We start from the raw sequence: 24,797 nt of genomic DNA, 5'->3' as shown, positions 1-24,797 counted from the left end.
GCTCCTGTCTAACGGAAAGTAGGATTTGCATATTGTGTCTTAGTATTGATGTAATTAGGTGAAAATTTTTGTCTTAGTATTCAGAAATATGGAATGTTTATATATATTGACGATTGTTAATGTAACGTCCCTGATTAGTTTCGAAAGTGGGCAAGACTAAGATTGATTTATAAAAGTCTGATGAGTGTACTATTATTAATTTCAGTTTAAACATTTTGGTCAGTGGATTAGACCAAACGAAGTTGATAGACTAATTAGCTCATCAGGCTTGTGTTATTATAGCTAATCTAATATTAATTTGGAAACATAATTGTGCATTAATTATGTATATTTTTCATTTAAAATTTGATAACGAAGTCACGATAAATATCGAGCCCAGGTGAAGGGAATGCACTATAAGGGCCGCCCCAAACTAACAGTAGAAGAAGAGTCTTCGATTCTTCCCTTTCCTCGGAGTCATCATCGTCCTTCGGCCTTCTCCCTCCTCTTTCCCACCGAGTCATTCAACCCCCAAAATGACTCTCGAGGATGGCGAGTACCGCCTTAACTGCGTTCTCCGGGCTCATGAAGACGACGTAAGTGCCCTCCCTCCCCCCTCACTCCTCTTCTCTCGCGTGATTCTCTCTCGTTCCCTTGTTGCGTCCCTCTCGACCATCTTTTCTTCTTCGACCGGAATCATCTCATGTGATGCTGCGCTCAGAAACCCTGCTTGTCCCCTCCAGAACCATAATTTAATTCGCCATCTCAAGATTCCACCCTAGCTTTCGCCTCAAGAACCGAAGTTTGATTCGCCATCTCCAGATTCTACCCTAGTTTTCGTTTCGAGAACCGTAGTTTGATTCTTCATCCCAATGTTCTGCCCTAGTTTTCGTTTCAAGAACCGGTATTTGATTCTTCGTCTCAAGATTCTTGGTTTGCTCCTCGTGACGATGTTCTTAGGTCCGTCGGATTTGTGTCTGTGGGGATTCCGGGATTGCGACCTCGTCCAGGGACAAGACGGTGAGGTTCTGGGTGCCGGACCCAGAGAAGAAGCATGGTTATGTGCTGTCGAAGACCCTGGCTGGGCATACCAGCTTCGTGGGCCCACTGGCGTGGATTCCTCCCGGGGGTCAGTTCCCTGAGGGTGGAATCGTGTCAGGCGGGTTGGATACGCTCGTGCTACTCTGGGACTTGGCTAGGGGAGAGATCACGGAAAAGATGACCGGACATCAGTTTCAGGTCACTGGGCTCGCTGTGGACGACAACGGGGACATAATCTCATCATCCATCGATTGGTATAATTCTCCGATCTTTAGTCATAGCCTAGTCTTATGAGTCTTTAATTTTAGTTATCACTGCTGATGCCTTTTTTAGTATTTTGCTCCTCTTTGATCATCATAGAAGGTTTTGCAATCATTTCTACAGCGTGAAGACAACTTTAATGTAATAATAGGTTCTTTTGACAGAACCTTGAAATTTTAATACTTTTTAGGAGTATGTTGTTGATGTGTGGTTTAGACAATGAGGCCAGAGTAGGGTGATTGACCTTTACGCTTACTTTGAAATGCTTAAAGGTGAACCTTGTTGATGGACCGAAACATAATTTAAAATCAAGAGGAACCTTACTTTTGCAGCCTGTTGGTCATCACATTGCGAAAATTGGGTAATTGGTTGCGAAATTTATGTCCAGTGCTAATTGGTTTTTGTGGCAGTGCAAGATGGGTTTCAGTAACAGAATTTGCATGCAAGTGCTATTCAATTGCAACGGGAGCCAACTAGGACACAATTTAATTGGTTCATAAACCTCTTCTCAAACCCATCTCTAGGCACCAAAATATTTGGTAGGAGAAAATTTGTCGCTATCGCGTCCTTATGTGACTATTATAATTTATGTTATTTTTTGATTGTTTTACTTTGCTTAGTCCTGACTTGTAGGCTCTTCTTGCTAAAAATTGTCACCTTTTTTATTATAATATGTAAGTACACCCTGAATATCTGTGTTGTCTTCATGAGCAGTTAAAAAGTTATCGTGTGATGTGTAACAAATATATATTATAAAATGTAATTGGTTATTGTCAATAGTAGTCAGAATGTTCCTTAAATAAATAAGACTATTTTTGGTTTCACTTTATTTTGGTGACGCTTTTTCTAATTCTTGTTGCGTTTGCATTATCCAATTGGCACTTGTGTTGCAGTACAATACGGAGGTGGAGAAAAGGCCATGCCGTTGAGTTTTGGGAAGCTCACAAGGTGGCTGTTCAAGCAGTTTTGAAGCTTTCCACTGGTGAATTCATTACTGGTAATGCCTTCAATGATGTTATGAGTTGGTTAGAGCTGTTAGATCTGGTAATTGTGAATTTGACTCTTTTGTGATCTGAAAGCACAAGTATTTAGTCATATGCTTAATTTATTCAATACCAAATAAAATTCATTATTTGCAGAATTTATTTGATTCATAATAAATTTATATTATCATATCATAAGTGAAAGCCTGCAATTTATGTTCATTTGGGCCCTTTAATTGGAAGGTTTACATGCTTGTCGAAGGTCCAGCAGACCGTATATTAAAATATACGTTTCATGGTCGGTGTCAATAGCAGAGTTTGATAATTAGAATATGTTTGGAGAAGAACTTGGTGTGCTTGTATAATAATCTCCATGCAGTAATTCTTGGTGTAGGAAGAAACCTAAAAGAAATAGTTTTAGATGATGATGTACGTAATGAATACATGCAAGATCTCCTAGCAAAGTTTTTTGAATTGCATCAGCGAACAATACCTCAGTTATTACCAAACATCTCAGCTGTAGTCACACAGAGGCTTATGTTTCAAAAATTTTATTGGGCCTTATAATTTGTGAATTTCGATTATTTTCTATTCAATCACCCTTTATATATTAATGCACTAAAACTGAAGGATGTCAAGGTTCCCTACAAGTCCAGAATATGAAAAGCAAATGATTGATTGGAACTTCATTGGACAGAGAAGCATCCCATTGGAATGGAAGGACAATGAAAATTAAACGATAATTGGGCATGTCATCGCCACCTGTTTTGATTTCTAAATGAATGGTCAAACATTTGGTTGATTATTGATTCAAGTTGTGCTCTCATTCACATCACATTAATGTCGTACTGATGTTATAAGCCCATAAGCGAGTGTGCATAATATTTTGTTGCTAAAAAGATGTTGACATAGATTTAATTGTTTGTGTAGGTTCCAGTGATTCAACCCTTAAACTTTGGAGAGGACGGACTTGTTTGCATACTTTTGTGGGTCATGCAGGTTGGTTATAGTATTTTTTTGTTTTATTATGAGTAAGCTAACTTATGAAATGTCCACAGTTGTTCTTTGAGGTGTTTTCGAGTGTGATAAATACTTGGGCTTGAAATTGCTTTTTATGGTATCTTCCTCTATTTTTCATGCATAATTCTTATAATTATTATTCATGCTTATTCTGTGTCATTTTCTTCATGACCCCTTTTTTATGCCAATGCTGATTTGAAATTTTCAAAGCATCAATGAGTATTTTAATTATGACAACAATTTTTTATGTAGTACTTGTAAATAATCTTTTGTACTGTAAGTATATATTTTATTTGTTTAAGGGGGCTGGTTTTCTGTTCTCACAATGTATTTCTCAGGTCCAAAGGTAAATAGTTTCTTTGGTGTCTAATTTTCTTAATACAAGCAATCATATTGATATTTCTTTGTCAAGTTTCACAGTGTTCTTCTGTGACATTGCTTCCTATCTGCAGCTTCAACATAAATGAACCAAGAGAGTCACATGAGTTGGTATAGTGAAGAAAGATATAATATCGGTGATCCTTCGGTGTCATTTCATCTTCTAGCTCAAATGATATCCATCCAACTTCACCCAATTATTTTTTTGAGGAGGATGTTTCATTCGCCAGATCATGTTCGTCATATGATTAATATTTAATAGTCTAGTGAGGTTTGCTTTTTAAAAACATGCTCCCATGCCATCAGATGGGTTACATGAGTGATTCCCACATTTGGATTTAACTGCTTTTATTTGCAGTCGAGTCTGTTGGAGAATTTGAAATGCTCTACCGAGCAAGGTTTATGCAAATATGTATTAACAATCCATTGAGAACTGGAGATAAACTTGTTGAAGCAAATATATGTTGAACATGAATGTGGTGTACAGATACCATTAAGATGGTCAATCTCTTACAAAAATGGACTGGTCGACTTATGTACTTAATTTTGTTTAATTTATAGCTTCATCTTACCTTTCAGGGAAGTAAATTGAATTTTGATTTTTCGATTTTGGTCTCAGGGTGTTTTACAGACTTCGGTGCAACATCTCTTTAGCTATTTTGTTTATCTCATTTATGACAGTCTTTACAAACTTGCTTTGTCATGTTATAGTGTCGAGTCTCTAAAAACTTTTCTGAGTGTGATAATATTTCTCTTGCATTTTTAGAGGTGCAACATCAACTGACTACCATTGTGGGTCACACGACCATTGTTAGGAGTAGGACAACATTTAGCTAAATTTTGTTGTTGCTTTACTGGGAGGCATTCCATTTGGCCACTTTCCGTTCTCTTTTTTTTTTTCGAACAAGAATCTCTTTCTTCTGTATGCGTGTGGCTGGCATTCAATTTGTACTTATTTCCATAAACTATAGCTAATGTTCGTAAGGCCCTCACAGATACTGTTCGTGGTCTAGCTTTGATGCCTGGATATGGGATCCTTTCTGCATCACATGATGGGTGAGTCAGTCTTGGCATATTTGTCAAGGGCAAGTGATTTTCTTATTTCTTTCTTATTACAAATGCTCCTAATCCTATTATGGGCCTTTTTAACTGCTTGAATGATTGATAATGAGAGGTATAGGTTCATAATTATATCTTCTGGGCACTAGTTCTGTGCGTGCTGCATGAAGCAGAAAGCTATTATATTTCTGATTTTAAAATTTTGTTGATACAAACTTGATGGGAAACTTATGTAGTTTATGTTTTTCTCTCATACTTTTCATCTTCATTGACATAGTATACATGCTTGTCTGTATTTTAGTCAAAGCAGATGATTTAGTCAAATCTATTTTTATTTAAATTTTAGAATAAGGAATTTGTACATTTAGTAATTGTGAAATGAAATAGTCCTCCGTTATAGATCTGTGTTGATCAGCGAATATAATTTCTTGAATGCATGCACAATGTGCATTCTTGCAAGTGTATGACCACTATATGACCTTAAGTAGACATCTATGCAGGCTTTTGCAAGTGTATTACTAATGGATCATTGGTGGCAGCATATAGGAAGCAGGGACTATGCATTCAAATACTACTTATTTCATGCTTGATCTATTTTTTGAAGGTAGGGTGCGTTTCCTATGCTATGTGCATTGCTTTCTTGACAATTGAGGGATGTGAACTGCAATGCTGATCTAGAAAGTTGGTCAATGCATAAACTTCGAACATGGGTTTTAATTTGAATTGGATTTACTCTTCATAACAATATGGAAGCAATGATGAAGTGCCAATACTGGACCCATAAGCTTGTAGGGGTTTGAGGATGGTTGAAGTAAATAAATGGTGATGACAGTTTGACCATCTAGTACCATCTTCTAGGTTATTGCCATATTACGTGGCTAGGTCCCAGTTATTCACCAGTTAATCATAATTATAAGTCGTATACTATTATCGAAATTAATTTATTTCTTGTTCACATTAGATTGTTCAAGTTGCCGATGCGTTTCTATTATGATGGATAGTGACTGTTTATGATTTTATGCTTTGAATTTATTCTTTCTAATCTTCCCTCAATGTTTGCTTTCAATCGGACAATGCATTTCTTTGGTAATTAATTTTTAATTCCTAAACTTCTCTTGTTGCTCAATTTAATTTTTCGATCGAGTGGCAGCACCATCAAGTTATGGGCTTTGACTGGTCAAATTTTGATGGAGATGATCGGTCATACTTCTCTGGTATATTCCGTTGATGCCCATTCGTCTGGAATTGTTGCTAGTGGAAGTGAAGACTGTTTCCTCAAGATATGGAGAGGTGATTTCTCTTGGATTTATGCATACATTTTGACATAATTAAGAAGCTATTTTGTTTTGGTGGCCCTATATTGGGAGATATTTATCTTTCAAAATATCTAGAATATGAATTATGCAAATCCATGGCATATTGTCTTGATGAAAACCTTGTCTTTTTGTGCTGTGATCATGTTTAGTTCTAACTTTTTGTTTGCACATAACTAATATTGAGCCTAAGAGATTGAAATTTGAATAGGTGAGCCATGGCAGTGAAACTATGTGATCATGAGTTATCTTTTCCAAATCCATTTTGCCTTTCAAGTATATTTCTAGTTCATGTACTGTCTTCTCCTAGTCCAACCACATTGTCAACCATTAATACTAGGTCTCATCTGCGAAAGCCACAAAACAGTGGTTGTAGTCTATTATGCATAAGCACTATGTTCAGCTTTAGCTGAAGGTTGTCATAGTTTCATTTGTACTTTTTAAGGACGATGCTCGTTTAGTGCAGGTGTGACAAAAACACTATTATCGCTATTACTTTTTTGCTCTCTTTTCTTATTGTTTATTATAAGGCCAGTGAAATATATTTCTTTTCATTCTCAGTGTTAATTGAGTCTATTGTTATTGTGGTTTCTATATAAAAAATGGTTAGTAGTCAACACATTGTTGGTAAACAATAGAAACAAAATCTGTATTCACTCAGGATTTGACTGTACAGTTGTATATTCTTGTTCTTGTGGTTATACTCTAAATTAATCATATTTCATCAAATTTTCTTGATGTGGTTTAGAATTATATTGATGGGAAATTCTTATGCTAAGCAGATGGGACGTGTATACAAAGCATTGAACACCCAGGATGTGTTTGGGATGTCAAATTCTTGAAAAATGGAGATATTGTCACAGCATGTTCTGATGGAACTGTGAGAATATGGACATTACGTAGTGATAGCATTTGTGACCCACTGGAGCTTGAAGCTTTTGGATTGGAAATTTCTCAATATAAAACAAGCAGGTATTTTATCTGTTCTCCAATTCAAACTTGTCAATAGACTGATTGTGAAGATTATTAAAGAAAAGTTGAAAACTGTCTTTTCCCATTGTTCTATGAGAGTTTGACATATTTGCCTTCTGTAGTTTTTAAGTTTGTGATATTATTTTTGGAAGACTGACTGAACTTTTTTCTTTAACCATTAATCAGTAACGATAGGTCATAGGTGTACTTGTTTAGTGGGATCAGTTGAAATTTTTTGGCTGAATGGTTGTGTAGGCTAGGTGACTCATAATGAAGATAATAATATATGGGCTGCAAATTGACGTCATGGTTTTATTATCAGTTGGACTGATACGTGTTGATCAGTATCTATCGGTCTAACCAAGTACTGATACTGAAGTGTTTGGTTTGGTACTAATATATTACTGTTCATTTTAATTTTTAAATTAACTGATAATATCAGGCACTATAGGTCAATTATCATCTAGCACATGGTTCGCCTTACCGGTCCATACCGATTTACTGACCGGTATGGTATATACCGATGTACCGATACATAATATATACTGCCCATACCGAGCGGTACGTCATGGTACGTTGAACCTTGATCCAGCATATTAATTTTGTGCCTGTATGATGGTCATTGAAATTGATGTTTGACCATGATTTTAAACTTGATTGCAGCATTATATTCTACGGTTATATTGGTTAACTACTACTCATCTACAATTTTTTTTTATTCTTTTGCAAAACCTGTTTCAGGAAGAAAGTTGGTGGTTATAATTTGATGGATCTTCCTGGTTTGGAGGCTTTGCAAGTTCCAGGTCTAGTATCATTAACATAATAACCTTTATATATGAACAATCTCATCACAATGTATTCCATACCATTATGCTTCTGTTTGCTTCATATTCATGAAATATTATCTCAGTTCTTATTGTACTTGAATTTATTCTCTGGACATTTAGTAAATTATAAATCATAGTATAACTCTACTAATATTTGTTATGCTGTCACAAACGGTCGTCACACACTCGCAACAACTTCGTCCAACGAACCGTTCGTCACTCTTGCAAACTTGTATAGATGTTTGACAGCATGTTTTGCCTTGGTTTTGTGTGTTTTTCCTTGTAAAAATTTAAGTTCGAACAGGTTGCAGCGCTACAATGTGATCGCTCATTGCGTCGGGCAAAACTGCCCCAAAATGACTCCGTTTTCGCTTGCCACGACCTGTTTTGTGCAGACCGTTGCTGCACGCGAAACGTCAGCTATCTCAACACCTTGGAACCCCCCGAGTGGCACTAAGGGGGATGGGGCTTTGGGGTAGTGTCGGGCGTTGAACAATCTTCACAAATTCGCACGTTAACTTGACGGGAATTTGCATTCGCGGCCGGCACCCGGTGAACAGTTGTTTGTGGACTTGTAACTGTTCGTTCTTCCTTCTAAAGTCTTTGTTTTCTCCTTTCTTTGTTTTCTCTTTTGCACTCAAGGTGCTCGCTAAATTTCTCTCTTCGCGAGACGTTGGGACTTGTCCGTCGCTCGTTTTTGAACTAATCAACTTTCTGTTTTATAGGTCCTTTGGGACCTGTATGAGGTTGCAACTAGGCTGACCCTTTGCGGACACATATGTCGCATGGGCGCCTCATGACTTAGGCAATCCCAGCTAAGTTCGTGACATTGTCGCAAGGTTGTCTCACGACTTAAGCAATTCCAGCTAAGTCTGTGACATTGCCGCAAGGTTGCCTCACGACTTAAGCAATTCCAGTTAAGTCCGTGACAATGCGGTCAGTCTACAACATGTTTCTTTTCTTGGTGTTTAGAGATACCCCATTTTTATGGTAATGAAGTTGTAATATATATGGTTTTATATTAAGCAAGTTGAGACAAAACCAATTAAGGAATTATTACTTGATGAAGGTAACATGCAAGTTTTCAGACCAAGGTCCGGTGTGCCGATGGACTGCAATGGTATCAATATGGATTAATGTATTGACCCTTGGTATTGGTTCGTGCCGATTGTTACCCCCATACCAAGGAGAAAGAGGGAGAGGGCGAGAAGGTGGTGGCAGCAATAAGGTGAAGCAAGGAGCAGGAGGCAGAGGTATGGCGATGCAAGGAATAGGTAGTGGTGGAGGAGGCAGATATGTTAGTGGTGATGGCAGCAGAGAAGGCTACTATGGCGGCAGCCAAGCCATGTGGGGTTAGGGGGTTTGTGGAAGCTGAGTGAGAGAGAGGAGATAGAAAAATATTGATAGAAGAAAAGGGGAGAGGACCCAAATAAAAAATTCAAAAAATCCTAGTTCCGGGTAGTAAGCCTATTGTTCGATACACTATGAATTGGACATATCTTGATTAGACTGCTCGATCTGGTAAGTCTACTGGGAATGAACACTATTCTAAGTTGGATGGGCAATTACTCCATGTCCGTGTACTGGTTATGACCTCAACTAGTAAAAACTGACCAGCATAGACCAATTGTGTTAATTTTTTGAACCTTGAATTAATATATACATTGCACTTAGAAAGGGTAAGTTTCTTAAGATTCCGAAATACACTTCTTATAGAGTAGGATTATTGGGAGTAACAAAATCACCAAAAAGGAAAAAGTTTACATACAGGACTTCTTATAATTAGTAGGCTGTTTATATGAGTGGTTGCAAGCCCTTGAGAATATTAATATTTCATGTGATTATTTATTAAGTATAGTTAGATAGTTTTTCTTTCTCTCTCTTGTTCCTCCATGAGAGGTTTTGTTTTGTCAAATTGGCAAAAGGCATAATAGTAGAGTTGTATCCCATCAGGAATGTAATGAGACAAATAAGCTGCCAACCCCCAGCGCTTTCTTACAAGAATCACCCTTGTCAACGATCTGCTCTATTTCTGAAACTAGTTAGTAGCAGTATTAGAAAATCACTTCTAGACTTGTTAGATTTTAGATATTAATCTCATGAAGTAAATGTGAGTAGCGTCAAACCTATAATTTGGTTGACAATGTCATCATGGATTATTGATATATACTTATTTTGCTACAATGCTACTGAGTTTACACCACTGAGATTGGAATCAGAACCAAATTTAGAATTTGGCAATGAGACCCCTAGAGGATGCTAGATTGGGAAATTTTGGAACTGACGTAAGATTGATCAAAATATGCTGGTTATAATTGGTCCAAGATTCAGCCCAAAACTGGTGACAGCAGTTACCGATGAACTAGATGGGACTTGCAGGAACCTATTAGAAAGATTGGAACTCATTGTGATCGACCTAACTTGTTGGCAGTCGATGGTATTAAATAAAATTAGTGAGGACTGTTTGGACTTGGCTTAAACTAATCTTAATTGTTATTATCATTTGAGGGATGGACTTGGCCTGTTCTGTTTGGGCCTTGGCGATCTTGGATTGGGTTTATTGGCTTTAGCCTTTTCCAGATGAGTCCGGTTGATTCCTTAACAACTTGGGGTAGTTGGGCATTTTTTTAGCCTTCTTGTGCCAAGAGTGTCATGATGTGAAGGTGGAGTAACCACAATCTGTCTCACATTGCATTTGGCTCATATCTACATAATCACCCGATCGGCATTGACATGATGTTACATGTGCTGTAGCATGAACAATTGCCCTTTGTGTTTGTCAATAGGTGATCGACACCTATTGCTAGTCATTGGCATTGGCATGTCATGACAAGGAAAATCATGAAGAAAATGGGATTGGCAGTCCTTTCACTGTTCATTTTCTTATGATTTTATGGTTTTCTCTCTTCTACATGAGGATCAATACGTCATCATTGATTTATTTCTTTTGTTTTCGGAATTGCTAGATAGATTTGAGACTCTATTTATCACTAATGGAGTAGCTACAATCATCGACAAGACAAGTCTCTGAGAAGACTTCTTAATAAACAAAACAAGGGATTTGATCGGTCTTAGTTTTACAAGTGATATTTTACTTGATAGAGCTCACCAGCGAGGAGGGATATGTATCTGATGTCAGTGGCCTTTTTTGTTATTCTATCAGCTTTAACTTGCATGCAATTGCATTCTTTTGCATATCACACCTTGGTCTGCTCTAACATCAACAGTAGCCTTTTTCTAAGTCAAAAAGAGTCAAAGTAGGAACGATAACCAAGCAATGCGAATGGTAATCACAAGGTTTTTAATTTCGAATAATACCGCATGTATCGGGCGGTACCGTCGATTGAGGCTGTTTTCGCCCCGTTACCACCCACTACTGGGCCGGTGGTATTAGTTGAGGGAGAAGAAAGAAGAGGATAACCTGGAGATTCGATGCCGCTCTCCCTCCTCGTCTGAGGCGACGAGGCACATTCATCTAATGTATTGCAGCCTGGAAAAATCATAACTGAGAGAGAGACTTCTGGTAAGCTAAAACTAAGGAACTTAATGCTGAAAGGGTTAATCACTTACAGGTCAGCGCACTAAACTCTTGAGTGGATTAGCAAGTCATTTGGACTTGTTTATGGGTAACAATGAGCAAAGGCAGCAATTTAACTGTCCAATTGATAAAAAACCTTTTAGGAAGTATGGATCCAAGTATTGAGGTATTTCCATATAATGTATAAGACTACTGATATGCAATAATCCTCGGCGTCGTCGGCGACTTCTCCTCATCCGCGTGGGGAGAAGAATCCTCGGCAACGTCACGGGGTGAAGAAATCGAGCGTCGTTGAGGCGGCGTTTCTTCTCCCCACGCAGGCAGAAGAAACAACGAGGCGGCGACGACATCGCCTCGTCGCCCTTTTTTATGTGGGGAGAAGGAAACGGTTTCTTCGCCCCACCTCTCCGTGCGGGCAGAAAAAAGATGATGTCGCCTTATATATATAAAAGAGTAAAAAGAGGCGACGTTGCCCTCGTTTTTCTGCCCGCGAGGTTTCTTCTCCCCACGTGCCACAAAGGGTGACGAGGCAATCGCCCCCCACACACACACTAAGTAGTATTCTGAAATATACCGCTCGGTATACAGTACCGTACCGTACCATACCGAGTGAATCTCGAAACTCCTGTATGGTACGAAATTTCAATCCTTGAGCAATTGGCAGTGGACAGGTGTTATAAGTGGAAAAAACTCAAGTATGTTTCTTTACCAACTAATAGACTGATTCATAAATAAATAGATTAAGTGAGATGTGTCATGTAACAATTTACCCACTGCTTTATTGCTGATGGAGAGTTTAAGTGTGTGTGTGTGACAAATATAAACTCTGTATGTCACAGACTATATGCTGGATATGTCATCATTTTTTATATCTCATATTAAGGGTTTTTTTTTGTGGCATGCAGGAACATGTAATTCAATACTGTTTCTTGATTATTTGACTTGTGCAGTCACTTCATTAGTTTGGTGTATATATTTTTTTCTAATTGAGTGCTCCTTTTTGGTGGTAAATAGGCACAAAGGACGGGCAGACAAAAGTTATCAGAGAAGGTGATAATGGTGTTGCTTATTCTTGGAATTCAAAGGAGTATAAGTGGGACAAGGTATATGTTTATAAATAGATTTTGTATATGTTCTTAGAGAGAACTTGTTGAGTCATTTTTATGTGCTTGCTTTTGTTTGCAAAGGAGTTTGTTGTTATGCAAATTTTTAAGCTCATACAATGGTCTTTAGCAATGTTAAGTAGGAAGTAATACTCAATGCTTCTCCAGATTTTGCTCTGTTTTATTTAAAGTTCTAACAAAGAGATTGCTATGCTGTAAATCACAGAGCCTTTCTAAACTTTGGAGTTTCTTGTCTTTAATTTAAACTTTAAACTTATATGGAAATGCTATTGTGCTTTAATCTTTTTTTTATGTCTGGTCTTGAAGATAAGGTTCTTATTTTTATAAAAGCCTTGGCAAAGCTTCTTAGTTCTTTATCAGTTTATCGATCACCAAAATGATCTCTCTTATGGAGAAGTTAAATCCCTAATTTGTCATCTAACTTTGGATATTTTATTTTACTTTCTCTTCAAGTAATATGAGCAAGACTGAGTCAGGAAGATCAATGTCGTACAAATGAAGTTTCTGTTGCATCAAGTTTCTAGTTTCAGATTTGGTTTAGATACTGCTGATCTGAGCCATTAAAACTTTAAACCAAGGAATCAAGTTGTTAAGGTACTTGTCATGTTAGATGTGATCTAACATGATTGTCAGGTGGTACAAGTTTTGCTAAAGCTGTGACTAGAAATGAAAATTTAGGAAAGAGAAAGAAGGAAAACACTTGATAGTTTACAATGGTTATACATCTACATGTGCATCAATGAAACATCTTAAGTGGGGCCATGAGAACTACACCAACTGCTTTTGCTCTTTAAAAGAGTCATGGAGATGTTAAACTTTGAGCTCGTGTTAGTTTGATGACCTTGAGCCAGTGATTTTAAAAGCGCTAGGTGCCAAGGTCCCAAAACGCTTGAGGCGTTAGGCGCTCGCTTGAGCGAAGCGAGACACTCTAAAATATTAAAATATAATATATATATAATATTATTAATCTAATAAATAAAGATTATTTTGTATAGTAATTAATAATCTACTGTTAACAGTTATTTACTGTTAACAGCAGTTAGAAGGGAAGAGTAGAAACCGATAGTGAGAAGTCACGGTGAGAAGTCAGCGGACAACAATCGCGGCAGCGGACAGCAACAGCGGTAGCAGAGTCACGGATAGCAGGAGGCAGCAAACAGCAGCAACAGCGGCAGCGGAATCGCGGACAGCAGGAGGCAGCGGAGTCGCGTCATGGACAACAGCAAGCAGTGGACAGAAGGAGTGGTAGACAGTGGACAGCAGCGGAAGCTGAGTAGACTCGGTCGACGACAGAGGAAGACTCGGAGGCAGCAGGAGAAATTGTCGGCGGTGGAGGCAGCGGGAGAAATCGTCGGCGGCGAACGCAGAGGGAGGAATCGTCGGCGGTGGACGTAGAGGGAGAAAGCATAGGGTTGGAGTCGGGGTCGAGTGCAGGTTTTGACATAACTGCGTGCGTTAGTTGGTTCAATCGAACCAACTAACACAAATTTAACCGAACCAAACTTAAAAGTCTTGTTCGGTCGCCTTATATCAACCGGGCGCTTGCCCGAAGCGCCAAGTGCCTCATTGGTGTGTCGCCTGGCCCTTAAACGACGTGCTCGGGCCTCGCTTTGCCTTGCTTGAGCGCCTTTTTAAATCACTGCCTTGAGCATCCATTAAAAAAGGCTGATCTGTTTTTTGACATTTATCACTTATACTGGTTGATTTTAGATATTTTTAGTTTTTTCTTTCTAAAAATTGATTATGTTTGTCATCTTGGTATGATCATTTTGGTCTTGTGTTTCTTTGGATTATGTTTGTCATCTTGGTATGATCATAATGAAGTTTTCTTATTGGTGCTTTTACCTACTAAATGATCAGATCGGTGAAATCGTTGATGGACCTGGAGAGGGCGTATCTAATCAGGTTCTTGATGGTACACATTATGATTATGGTATGCAACAAGCCTTGTGCATTGAACTTTCCCATATATGTATATGCCTCTGATGGAGTTTTCCTTTCCTTTTTGGGTTTTAGTCTTTGATGTCGATATTGGGGATGGTGAGCCAATTCGTAAATTACCATACAATAGAACAGGTGATCACTCTTTTCAAATCCTTAAATTATAAGATCATACTCGTTTTGATGCATCAACCTTTTATATTCATTTATGTTAAAATCTGTATCGTGCTGTTGTAGCATCATTTTTAATGTTTGTGTACTGTCTTCACCATTGATGTATAAAGAAGATAAAAACCTTACAGTGAATCATGGTATTGCTTATAATCATTATCAGACACATATAGTTTCTCTTTCCAAAAGACTGATAATATGGAATGTGGCATAAAGAAACAATAACTGAAAATAATCATTATCAGAACCAATAACATAAGGTATATGTCAATTCAAATTATAAAAATCTGTTCTATCCTTTTTGTTATTAGATAGCATCGATTTTGTGGGTTTATAAATAGTGAAAAACACTCTATACTCACTTGTTAAGTAAAAAAGATGTCTATTTATATCAAATAACTTTTTTCTGCATAATTCTAGCATCCATAGATAAACAATGTTAGTTGACCGACATGCAAGGCAAGAGTTTTAAGATTCTTGCGTGTTCACTCAGATGTGGTTACTGTTTACTGATTGAAAGCATGTGAGAAATTATCTTACCAGGACATGTCTCATGGAAATTCAGTAAACACCTAGATTTGGTTGCTAATCTAAGAAACAGTTGAACTGATAAATCCAAATATAAATTTTTCCGGGAACTTTCTTTAAACATCAGAAACATGTGCTAAAAATAAAAAAAATTCAATATATATCCCAATGAATTGGTCAACAAAGAGAAGTTCTAATCATGATATCAGATCTTAGTGCATGATTGGATGATTAAAAATACTCCAAGGTTTTTCTATCAACAGTTATGAAGGTATCTGAAGTTTACTATGAAAAATTATTCAAGAAATATCTAAATACTTAAATCTAATAGTTATATTCCTCAATCTCGATCCTTTACTCTATGCCTTTACACCACAACTAGAAGGCAAGAGACAGCTTGGGGTATTCTCCAGGATGGAAGAAGAATGGGGACATGGTATAAAGATGAGAATGATCACAATTTTGGGTTTGAGGAGTATGTGCAAAAAGAAGATGACAACTAGATCAGACAGTGATGGATGGTGTGTTTCAGTTTCATATCTCTTTCACCCATGTTTTTTTTCTAACTATGTGTATGCTTGTCTGTTTTTTTATTTACGATATAAACTTAGACATTTAGTACCTTTCATCACTAATATTTCTCAATCTGAGTGGTCCTCAAGGAGAGTAGCCAAAAAGGCCATTCCTTACAAAATCGAATAGTATAAGACTGAAAACAGTTTGAGCTTGTTGGTTAGTCTATAATACAAGGTTATTTTTTGACATTCTATGATTGCATTTAAGGTCTTAAGAATCACCTTTTGATGAGAAGTTTGTCATTACCATCTACTTTTACTTTAATATTGCTGCCATCAACTGGAACACCATCTCATTGTTGTTACAATCCTTTTTTTTACTAAACTAGTTGCATTGATATTGCCATTGGAATTTGGACATGATATATTTTCAATGAAGACACTTTTATGTATGAGTTTATATTTACATGTAGGTTCATGCTTTCGTTTTTAGATATGATCTTTCCTTAAGCTATCACAATATGTTTTTATTACTATACAAATTTACTGTTTGTGCTTTGCTTGAAAGCTTGCTTATTATTAAAAAAGTATGCTGTTTCCAGATAACCCTTACACAGTTGCTGACAAGTGGCTTCTCCAAGAAAGTCTGCCTCTTTCATATCGCCAACAAATTGTTGATTTTATACTTCAAAACTCTGGGCAAAGAGACTTTTCTTTTGACCCATCTTTTCGGGATCCGTATACTGGGTGTAAGAACAGGCTCTTTTTTGTCATGTTGATTTTGTCTTTTAGGATATTGGTATAATTATTTGCTCCTCATGATTCATTTAATGTTTGTTTCTCATTCAGCAAATGCATATGTACCTGGAGAACCATCCATTTCACAAGGTTTGTGCTCTTGTTTAATGTGTACTTATGGTTTATGTTAACTAACTGAACTGTCGGTTCCTTTTTTGATTGAAGCATAATAAACAAATTGCTACTCAAGATTTCTGCTGGTCATTAGTATGAGCCATTTTTTTTGTCATCTTTTTCACTATTTGCATCATTGTAGGCGTTGGAACGACACCATCTTTCAAGCATATTCCAAAGGTATCTCTTCTTTTCCTTTCCCTCTTGTTTTAATTGGCAATAAAAATGTTGTAATTGAAGTGGGTTAACATATGTTGAAAATTTCACTGTCTACTTTCTTGATTCAAGCATCTGTGAAGATCACATATTTTCTGATATGTCCAAGCTTTTGCTGCTTCTATATGCTTAATTTTATCAAATTGCTCAATGCATATACATAATCTTAAGAAGCAGTCAAATGGATAGCAATTCCATATTAAATGGAAATTGGTTTTTTTTTATCGTGTATCATATGATGTTAACATTTCAGAGTTTTTTTTACCCATCGTCTCAAAGTGTTTATGCAACTGATTTGTAAGGGTTGCTTCTGAAGACTTGTGTCATCATTTTCTAAATGATGGGTGTCCATAGTGGTTTCTGACATGATTTTATGAACAAAATTGAATTCATGTTTATTTATTCGGTATTCTTTTAATCTGCCAGCTAGATCTATCTTAGGTTACCAAATTAGCAAAGATTATTTTCCATGAAGCCATTGTTTATTTAATAATTTTGGATAGTTCTTGATGGATGTAGTTTTAAATCTTTATAAGCTAATTCAACTTAAGGGTCCATAATGTTTATGGTTTTTTAGTACTTGTCAAAATTTTGAAGTCATTTATCCTTGGATCTTGTTCATGGATGTGTTGTGTGTGGATGTGTATAGCAACTGACTGATTGTTTGGCAGCATTAATTATTTTTCTCTCCAAGAGACAGTTCTTCTTGCCTCCTATATTTTCTTTTTTGCTTTTCTAGGTAGGAATGCTTTTCTTTGATTCTGCACAGTTGGACGGAATTCTAAAGAAGATCACAGAATTCAATTCAGCGCTTGCGACTGATGTGGTAATATATCTGCTTTTAAGTTGATGATCTTTGTAAATAGATATGAATGCCAGTAGAAACATTGGATGCACCTCGTGATCATGTTAAACATCCACTCTGCTGCCTTCATAATTAAAGAGGTTGATGGAATCTCTGTATTTTTCAGATGTTGATAATGTAATCTTATTTTCTTTTGTTATAGATAACTTGATCAGTTATATACCTACTGAACATGGCTTTGACTCTTTCCACTTGAATAATCCTTTTCTTTAGTTTCTATTGATCAACATGGTACTGGTGGTATGCAATGTAGAAGATTTCATGTGTAATGGGGAACTAATTGTAGTTGAAAAACATTCTGAGGCAGGGCGACATCGCTTTGTTCAAATTTATATAGATTGGGCAGGAAATCAGTTTATTAAATATACGATCTGCTTTGTTATTATTAGTCCAAGCAGGGGGCATCAGATTGGGCTTTTGTGATGTTATCAATTGTGTGCTCTTTGACACTGCATGCTTTAACTTGTAAAATTGATAAAAGTAAATAATTGAACAAGGTGTTTCTAGTAATTAGTTAATATTTCTCCTAATAATAAGGCTTAGTAGACAAAAGGATCTGTGTAGCAACCCCAGATAGTTGGGAGCTACTAAGATTTTCACAATCATTAACTTCATATCTTATATACATTACATTATTTTGTTTGTGGTATGGATCCTGTGCTTCTGATATACATACACACGTGTGTGATTCCCCATTTTAATTCCTGTCTCTTTTCAGTTGTTTTATTGTCCGTTATCTAATAATAAGATTTCTGTGTATGCCGAGTAAAAGGATGTAATCAATATCCTACCATTGTGCTGTGAAACACCTTTTTTTTTTCATACCTGTCATTATTGCTGTCACTGGGAGGCAAAGATTAATCGACATCCAAGTGCCATATACTTTACAATATATAACCTTAAATGCGCCACTGGTAAAATTCATTTCTTATGTTGTCACAGTTGTGTGCGAAGTGCTTTTTTCTATTCTACCCAATTGTTAGGCTTATATATATTTAAGATTTTGAATACCAGTTGGACTGGTACATGTTGATCGTATTTATCAGTCCGACCAAGCACCATTACTGAAATTTAGCATATACCGTTAATTTTTATTTATTTTATTTTATTCAATGATGATGAGTAGAATAGTTTGGTGAATTGTCCACCATACCATTTGCATGCTAGTCCGTTTGGTTACTGAACCGGTATTTAAAAACTCATGTTTGATTACACTTTATTCTATAAATGTGAAGAATTGTTGTCTGCTATTTTCTTTTGTGTCTTTTCGTATATCTTCTCACTAGTTTATATTCACCTCATTCTTTTAGGAGAAATCACTGTCTCTCTCGGAGCTTGAGTTGTCAAGGCTGGCAGCTATTGTGAAAGTTTTAAAAGATACATCACACTATCATTGCAGTTCCTTTGCAGATGTTGATATTCTATTATTGTTGAAATTGTTGAAGTCATGGCCAATTCCAATGTTATTTCCTGGTAATCCTCTTGCATTCAATTTTCATTTGGTCTTTTCTTCATGTGCATTTGTCTATATGGATTTATGCTAATAGGGCATTGTTAATATTTCTTGCATGCTTCCATTACTTTATCGAGTAACTTGTACATTTCTGACATAACTTTTGTCATATGCATCGTCCATCCTTAGTGCAGTCTACCTTGCGTCTAGAACATACTTCATTCTGCAGTACATGCATCTTACACTGCTGGACATGCCAAGGCATTTCTAGAAAATAGTTATTTTAGTATTCTGCTTGTCGCACAGTAGCACACTTGTATTGTATCATCATGCTTCATAAATTGAAGGGGGGTGCTTGACTTTTTTGCACAATATAATTTTTATTTTACTTTTACGAAAACACATATAAAACACATACAAGGCCTATATTAATATGAAAATTCAACCAGAAATATAATTAGATTTAGATGATTTTAATTATTTAAATTTGTGTGGTGATATTTATTTGTTCAAGTCCACAAAATTTAAATATAAATGTTATTAAACTCATGTTAATATAATATAATATAATATAATATAATATAATATAATATAATATAATATAATATAATATAATTGTGTCCTTGCCGTGTCCGTATCCTAAATTTTTTTAAAATGATGTGTTGCCGTGTCCGTGTCCGTGTCCCGTGCCCGTGTCTATCTCCATGCTTCTTAGTCTCTCATACATAATATGTTGCTTTTGCCTTGCAGTAATAGATATTTTGCGGATGATTGTCTTGCATCCAGATGGAGCTAGTTTGCTTCACAAGCACATGGAAAGTGGGAATGGTACTGTCTTGTGATATTGCTTTTCTGCATTTTTTTTCATGTGAATATAAATTGTTCTGAACATAGCTATGAAGCAATCACAGATGTACTAATGGAGATATTAGTTAAAGCTACGACGGCTCCTCCACAGACGGCAAATCTTTTAACAATTGTTCGAGCAATTACAAACCTCTTCAAGCATTCATGCTTTTCAAATTGGTTACAATCTCACTACAGTGAGGTATTACCATCTTGCTTCACTATCTTGGTCTTAAATTGTTTTTTTTTAAGCTTAAATTGGTTTGTTGTTGCATTTGAGTGAAGATTTCTCATGCTGATTACTCATGTAGAAGTATTCTGGTCTTTTATTTTGCTTTACCAAGATTGGAAGCTTTGGTTTCTATCTTTGTTTGGTTACATAGATTCTTCATGGTCTATGTTGCAAACAGTGGTAATGAATTCTGCTACCACTTTAGTGTTCTCTTTTGCTGTAATCTTTTCTTGTATCATTAATTGAATGCTGGCAGGCAGGAATATGTTCATCGTTGATTGCTGTAATTTGAGAATAACAGTTGCTCAGCATCAGATTTCAAATATTAATCCGGTAAAAGCTCAAGCGGTTTAATTTTACATAAAAATCTAGTCCCACCCCAGTTTCTAGTTTGTGGAGATGCATCTATCATTTATCACTGTGCAGGAAACACCATAATTTAGAGCCATGTTATATTTAACCAAGTGTTTTTTTGTCTTCTCCTTGCCATTTTAAATTTCACCTGCCTTGTCTTGAATCTTGATGAAATAAGATTTTATAGACCTTGCCTATATTTGCTTCAAAAAAGGCAGCGCTTCTAAGTTTGTCAGCACTGTTGGTTTTGTGTCGACACAGCTGCAAATTGAAAAAAAGGAAAAGGAAAAGTGAAGTAACGTTCAAAAACTTTGTCAGAGCAACTTAAAACTAGAAAACTGTAGATCTCACCGGCCCTCTGATGAGATGGCCAATGCAACAGATGAGACAATGATACAACATCCTCCTTGAGGTATTGCAACAATATACATGTCTATTAAATCAAGAACCTCCTCCCTGCCACTTGTGTCAGCATCAGATGTTTTGAAAATTTAATCCTTGACCTAAGAAATTTAAATACATATTGTGAAAACGCTTGTTTTGTGCTATAAACCATTGATTCAGCTAATCTTATGCATAGCAAGGATATAACCAGAATAGCCAAAATTAATGGAAAGTGATATTATCCGAAATTGAAATTAGATCATTGATGCCAAGATACTACAACAAGTTGCATATTCTGATTTGCGAGTAAGTGAAAGTTGTAAGCGTGGTTATAGTTTATTCACTGGTAGAGATCAGAAAAGAGTAATGGCCTTCTCTATGTAACTTAAATTTCTGCAGCATGTAAGAGTTACATTCTAGCTTGATCAAATGTGGAAATTTTATTTTAGCCGTTGTAGTTGCCCAATTTTGGCTATACAATACAAGGGTAACATGTACTGAAGATTGTACTGTAGATTGTCTAAGCATGTATTGGCAGAAGGGACCAAGTTTACAGATGTTCTGAGCTCTATGCGCCATAGGGGTTGCGACATAATTGTTTGTCATTACAATGTAGATAATAAACTTTCACTAAATTGTCATTCTGTCCGCAAACTTCATTAATGTAAGCAATATATGCTGTATAATCACCACTCACAGCAGAATCAGCCACTGGACAAACTGTTGCAGTAGCAGTAGCAGCTATTGCTGCTTGCCATTCCCAGGAGCTTTCCATTTTTAACGATGGTGCCTTGATCGCCAGCATGGCATCATTCAACCTTCTAAATTTTCATGTGATATGATCTTCCATATATTGATATGCTACTAATATGAAATTTCAGAGTTAAGGATACATAACATATCTGAAATAAGAGTGTTTCTCTGAGTGACGTTTTTATAGCTTATAAAAATGGTTCTTTCATCCTGTTCGGCAATAGTTTTAAACTTTTAATGGTGTATTGACTCTGTATGCTTTCAGGTTCTGGACACCTTATCAAGTTGCAGGTCATTCTTTAACAAGAATGCACATCTTTGTTATGCCACATTGATATTGAAGTAAGTCTTGGATTTTGCACCTCTATGGATAGTTTCTGTATTTTATTATTTTTTACACATGTTTGAAAACTTTATTTGAAATAAGTCAAACATCATTCTTGTTTCAAAGTGCACTCTGAGATTATAGCAGGTTGGATAAGTAAAATAATTCTCAATTACACATTATTAATATCTCCATTTGTCTTTGCCTTTGTAATGTTGATTTTGAAGTCAGCAATAAAGCTTGTGTATTTAAACGGGAAATTTAAGACCACACGTGGCAATCTTTTAAATGTCCAAAGTTCGAGGTGTTATGATCTTTTAAAATTTTGCACTTTTACAGGCCTGGAGATCTGAATGTTGGAGCAAATTCTTCTTAGCAGTTATGAACAAGATGAATTTTATCCTGCACTCACATCTTAAGTTGTAACAATGGAATATAAGAAGTTGCTATATCAAATAAGTCAATAGTGGCATCGTATACGTTTTCAGCAGTAAATTTCCTAGTCATTTTCAATATCTTGCATTTATCTATTTACAATAAATAATTTTATTTTCATGCATTCCTGTTTCTCTCAATTATTATTTGTTCTTTTACATCACATGTAACTAGTTGGAAATATTTCTTTTCGAGCTAATTCTTATTGTAGCTGCCAAAATCATCTAGTGAATGGAGATACTCTATGACTCAAAAACATTCATTGGCAGCATTGGACCTTTTGAGCTGCATTTGAATTGTTTTAGACTATTTTCTTTTACTACTGATTGTATACATCCTTTTCTTGGAATCTACAGTTGAACATAATTCTTCAAAAGAATACCTTCATTCATTAGGTGGCATTTAATCTTTTCTTTCTGATCCATTTTTCAGTTATGCTGTGCTTTTGATTGAAGCAAAGGACAAAGAAGGCCAAGCTCAAGTTCTCTCTGCTGCTCTCGAAGTATGATTTTGATGCTTGTTTGAATGAGTAAACATGATGTTTTCTCATGGGCTTGTGTATAGGCACTAGAAGCCCTACATGCTGCAACCATTTCTGTTAGTTTGTGCTGGTTAATTCTTTCTTGTTATGTATCCCAGATTGCGGAAGATGGAAACCAAGATGTAGATGGAAGATTTCGAGCACTTGTTGCTGTTGGCACACTTGTATCCTTTGGGAGTTAAGTTGTGTTGTTTGTATCCCTTCGGACTTGGGATTTTAATATTTATCTTACTGTTAGCATATCTGGTTGCCTCATGTTTATGTGCAGGGTACATGCTGGGGTAGTCATTTGAGGCTGGCCTTTGGGCATGAATATTAATTTCTAATTTCTTTGGTGTTGTCGACAAATACATTCTCTCTTTTTGGTGTGGGGCGGGTAGGTGATCAGGGGAGTGTCCAATGACTTGACAAATTGATCTCCATGTTTTGCTCAGAATTTTGCCTCTCTTTGAGGATTTGGTCATCTCCCCTGTATGACTGACTATCTACAGTGAGAATGAAACATTTAATAGCAAAAGCTTTTGAAGTTCCAATTCTGAACCCTTGGCTTTTGAAGTTCTTGTCATCAGAACCCTCGTCCTTTTTAAACGTAGCCTCTCTATGCTCCCAATCCTTTACACTTACAATATCTTGATCTGCAATATTCCCATTGTTGGAGAATAATTGTTTCCACTTGATGAATTTAATTTTTTGTTGAGCAAAGTAGTTTTTCTCGTTTCAGTGTTAATATATTTTTGAGATTCACCTTGACTTGTGCTTTAGATGCTAAAGGGCGTTGTGAAGTCGATTGCAATCGACTTTGATGTAGTCAACATAGCCAAAGATGCAAAAGGGTCGAAGGAATCAAAGATAGCAGAAGTAGGAGCCGACATTGAGCTGGTAATCAACAACAATTGTTAAGTCTGGTGCTGTTGTTAGCAAATAGCCACTCATCAATTACATCTCTCTGCAAGTGAAAGTCTTAACTGGCACTCCTCAGGTTGTTAAGTTTGGTACCGTTGGGTGCATCTGAGACTCAGTAGGAAAAAGCGGCAAGTGGTTTCTCATCCAATTTTCGATTTGAACAGTTGACATATTTGGCATTCATGTACCACCGGGTTTTTATTTTTAAAGGAAGTCTTGTGTTTTATTTCATATTGAAGGTGGGGATTAGAGAGAGGGAGCCCTCTTTGATTGGGGGGGGGGTATAACATTTATCTTATTTAGTTTTTTATTTTTTTGTGCTGAATCTGTTGTGCAGACAACTAAAATGTGAGTTCTAATATTTCTTTTGGGGTAATGTCATAAAGAGTCATTGTATGTCATCTCGCTTCCCCGTAGGAGCTCGAGTGACCGATACTCAAAACGTATCGATCCGCAACCATTTTCTGGTGAAGAATGTATCGATCATTGAATCGCAAATCTAAACCTTGGATTTAAACGGATGAGAAATGTCCCGTCGCAGCAAATCTAAACCTTGGATTTGAGTACGACTGCGGGTTCTGAATGCCGTAGTTGAGAATGGGGGCGTTGACTCTGGCCTTCTCAGAGCCGTTTTAAATATTTTGGGCCACTTTTGTCACCTCATCATGCCTCTTTATTCTTCGTTCAAGAACGCCTGCTTCTGCTCACCATCAGTGATTCTAAGAACTGAAAGTTTGGACGATTTTGGACCGTTTTAAATTTTTTTGGGGCCCTTCATCGCCCATCCCGTGTGCGGTAAGCTCACATCGGGTCACCGTGTCTCTTTATAATTCACTGAAGAACTATTGGTTCTGGTCACCGTCCGTGAGAGTAAGAACCCAAAGCTTGGACGATTTCGTACCTTTTTTATTTTTTTGGGGCCCTTTAT

The 24,797-nt window shown here is 36.6% G+C and overlaps 1 protein-coding gene across 1 annotated transcript; it reads left to right on the top strand.

Moving 5' to 3' along the window:
- The first annotated feature begins 401 nt into the window (after positions 1-401).
- LOC135638880 (uncharacterized) lies at positions 402-24,270 on the top strand. Its single transcript, XM_065152399.1, has 23 exons — positions 402-575; positions 940-1,274; positions 2,175-2,278; positions 3,195-3,263; positions 4,658-4,718; positions 5,872-6,011; positions 6,817-7,006; positions 7,748-7,809; positions 12,386-12,474; positions 14,356-14,428; positions 14,512-14,571; positions 16,253-16,399; positions 16,500-16,538; positions 16,705-16,742; positions 17,518-17,604; positions 18,954-19,116; positions 19,847-19,924; positions 20,008-20,144; positions 21,931-22,007; positions 22,858-22,927; positions 23,065-23,130; positions 23,729-23,845; positions 23,946-24,270. Exons 1-23 carry the CDS (start codon positions 516-518, stop codon positions 23,976-23,978), a joined length of 2,295 nt encoding a protein of 764 aa, XP_065008471.1. The 5' UTR covers positions 402-515; the 3' UTR covers positions 23,979-24,270.
- Positions 24,271-24,797: the final 527 nt, after the last annotated feature.

This window comes from Musa acuminata, chromosome BXJ3-5, assembly GCF_036884655.1.
Source record: "Musa acuminata AAA Group cultivar baxijiao chromosome BXJ3-5, Cavendish_Baxijiao_AAA, whole genome shotgun sequence".
Classification (NCBI taxonomy): Eukaryota; Viridiplantae; Streptophyta; class Magnoliopsida; order Zingiberales; family Musaceae; genus Musa; species Musa acuminata.
Note: the sequence above shows the minus strand (reverse complement) of the source record. Positions and strands in the feature narration are given on the sequence as shown.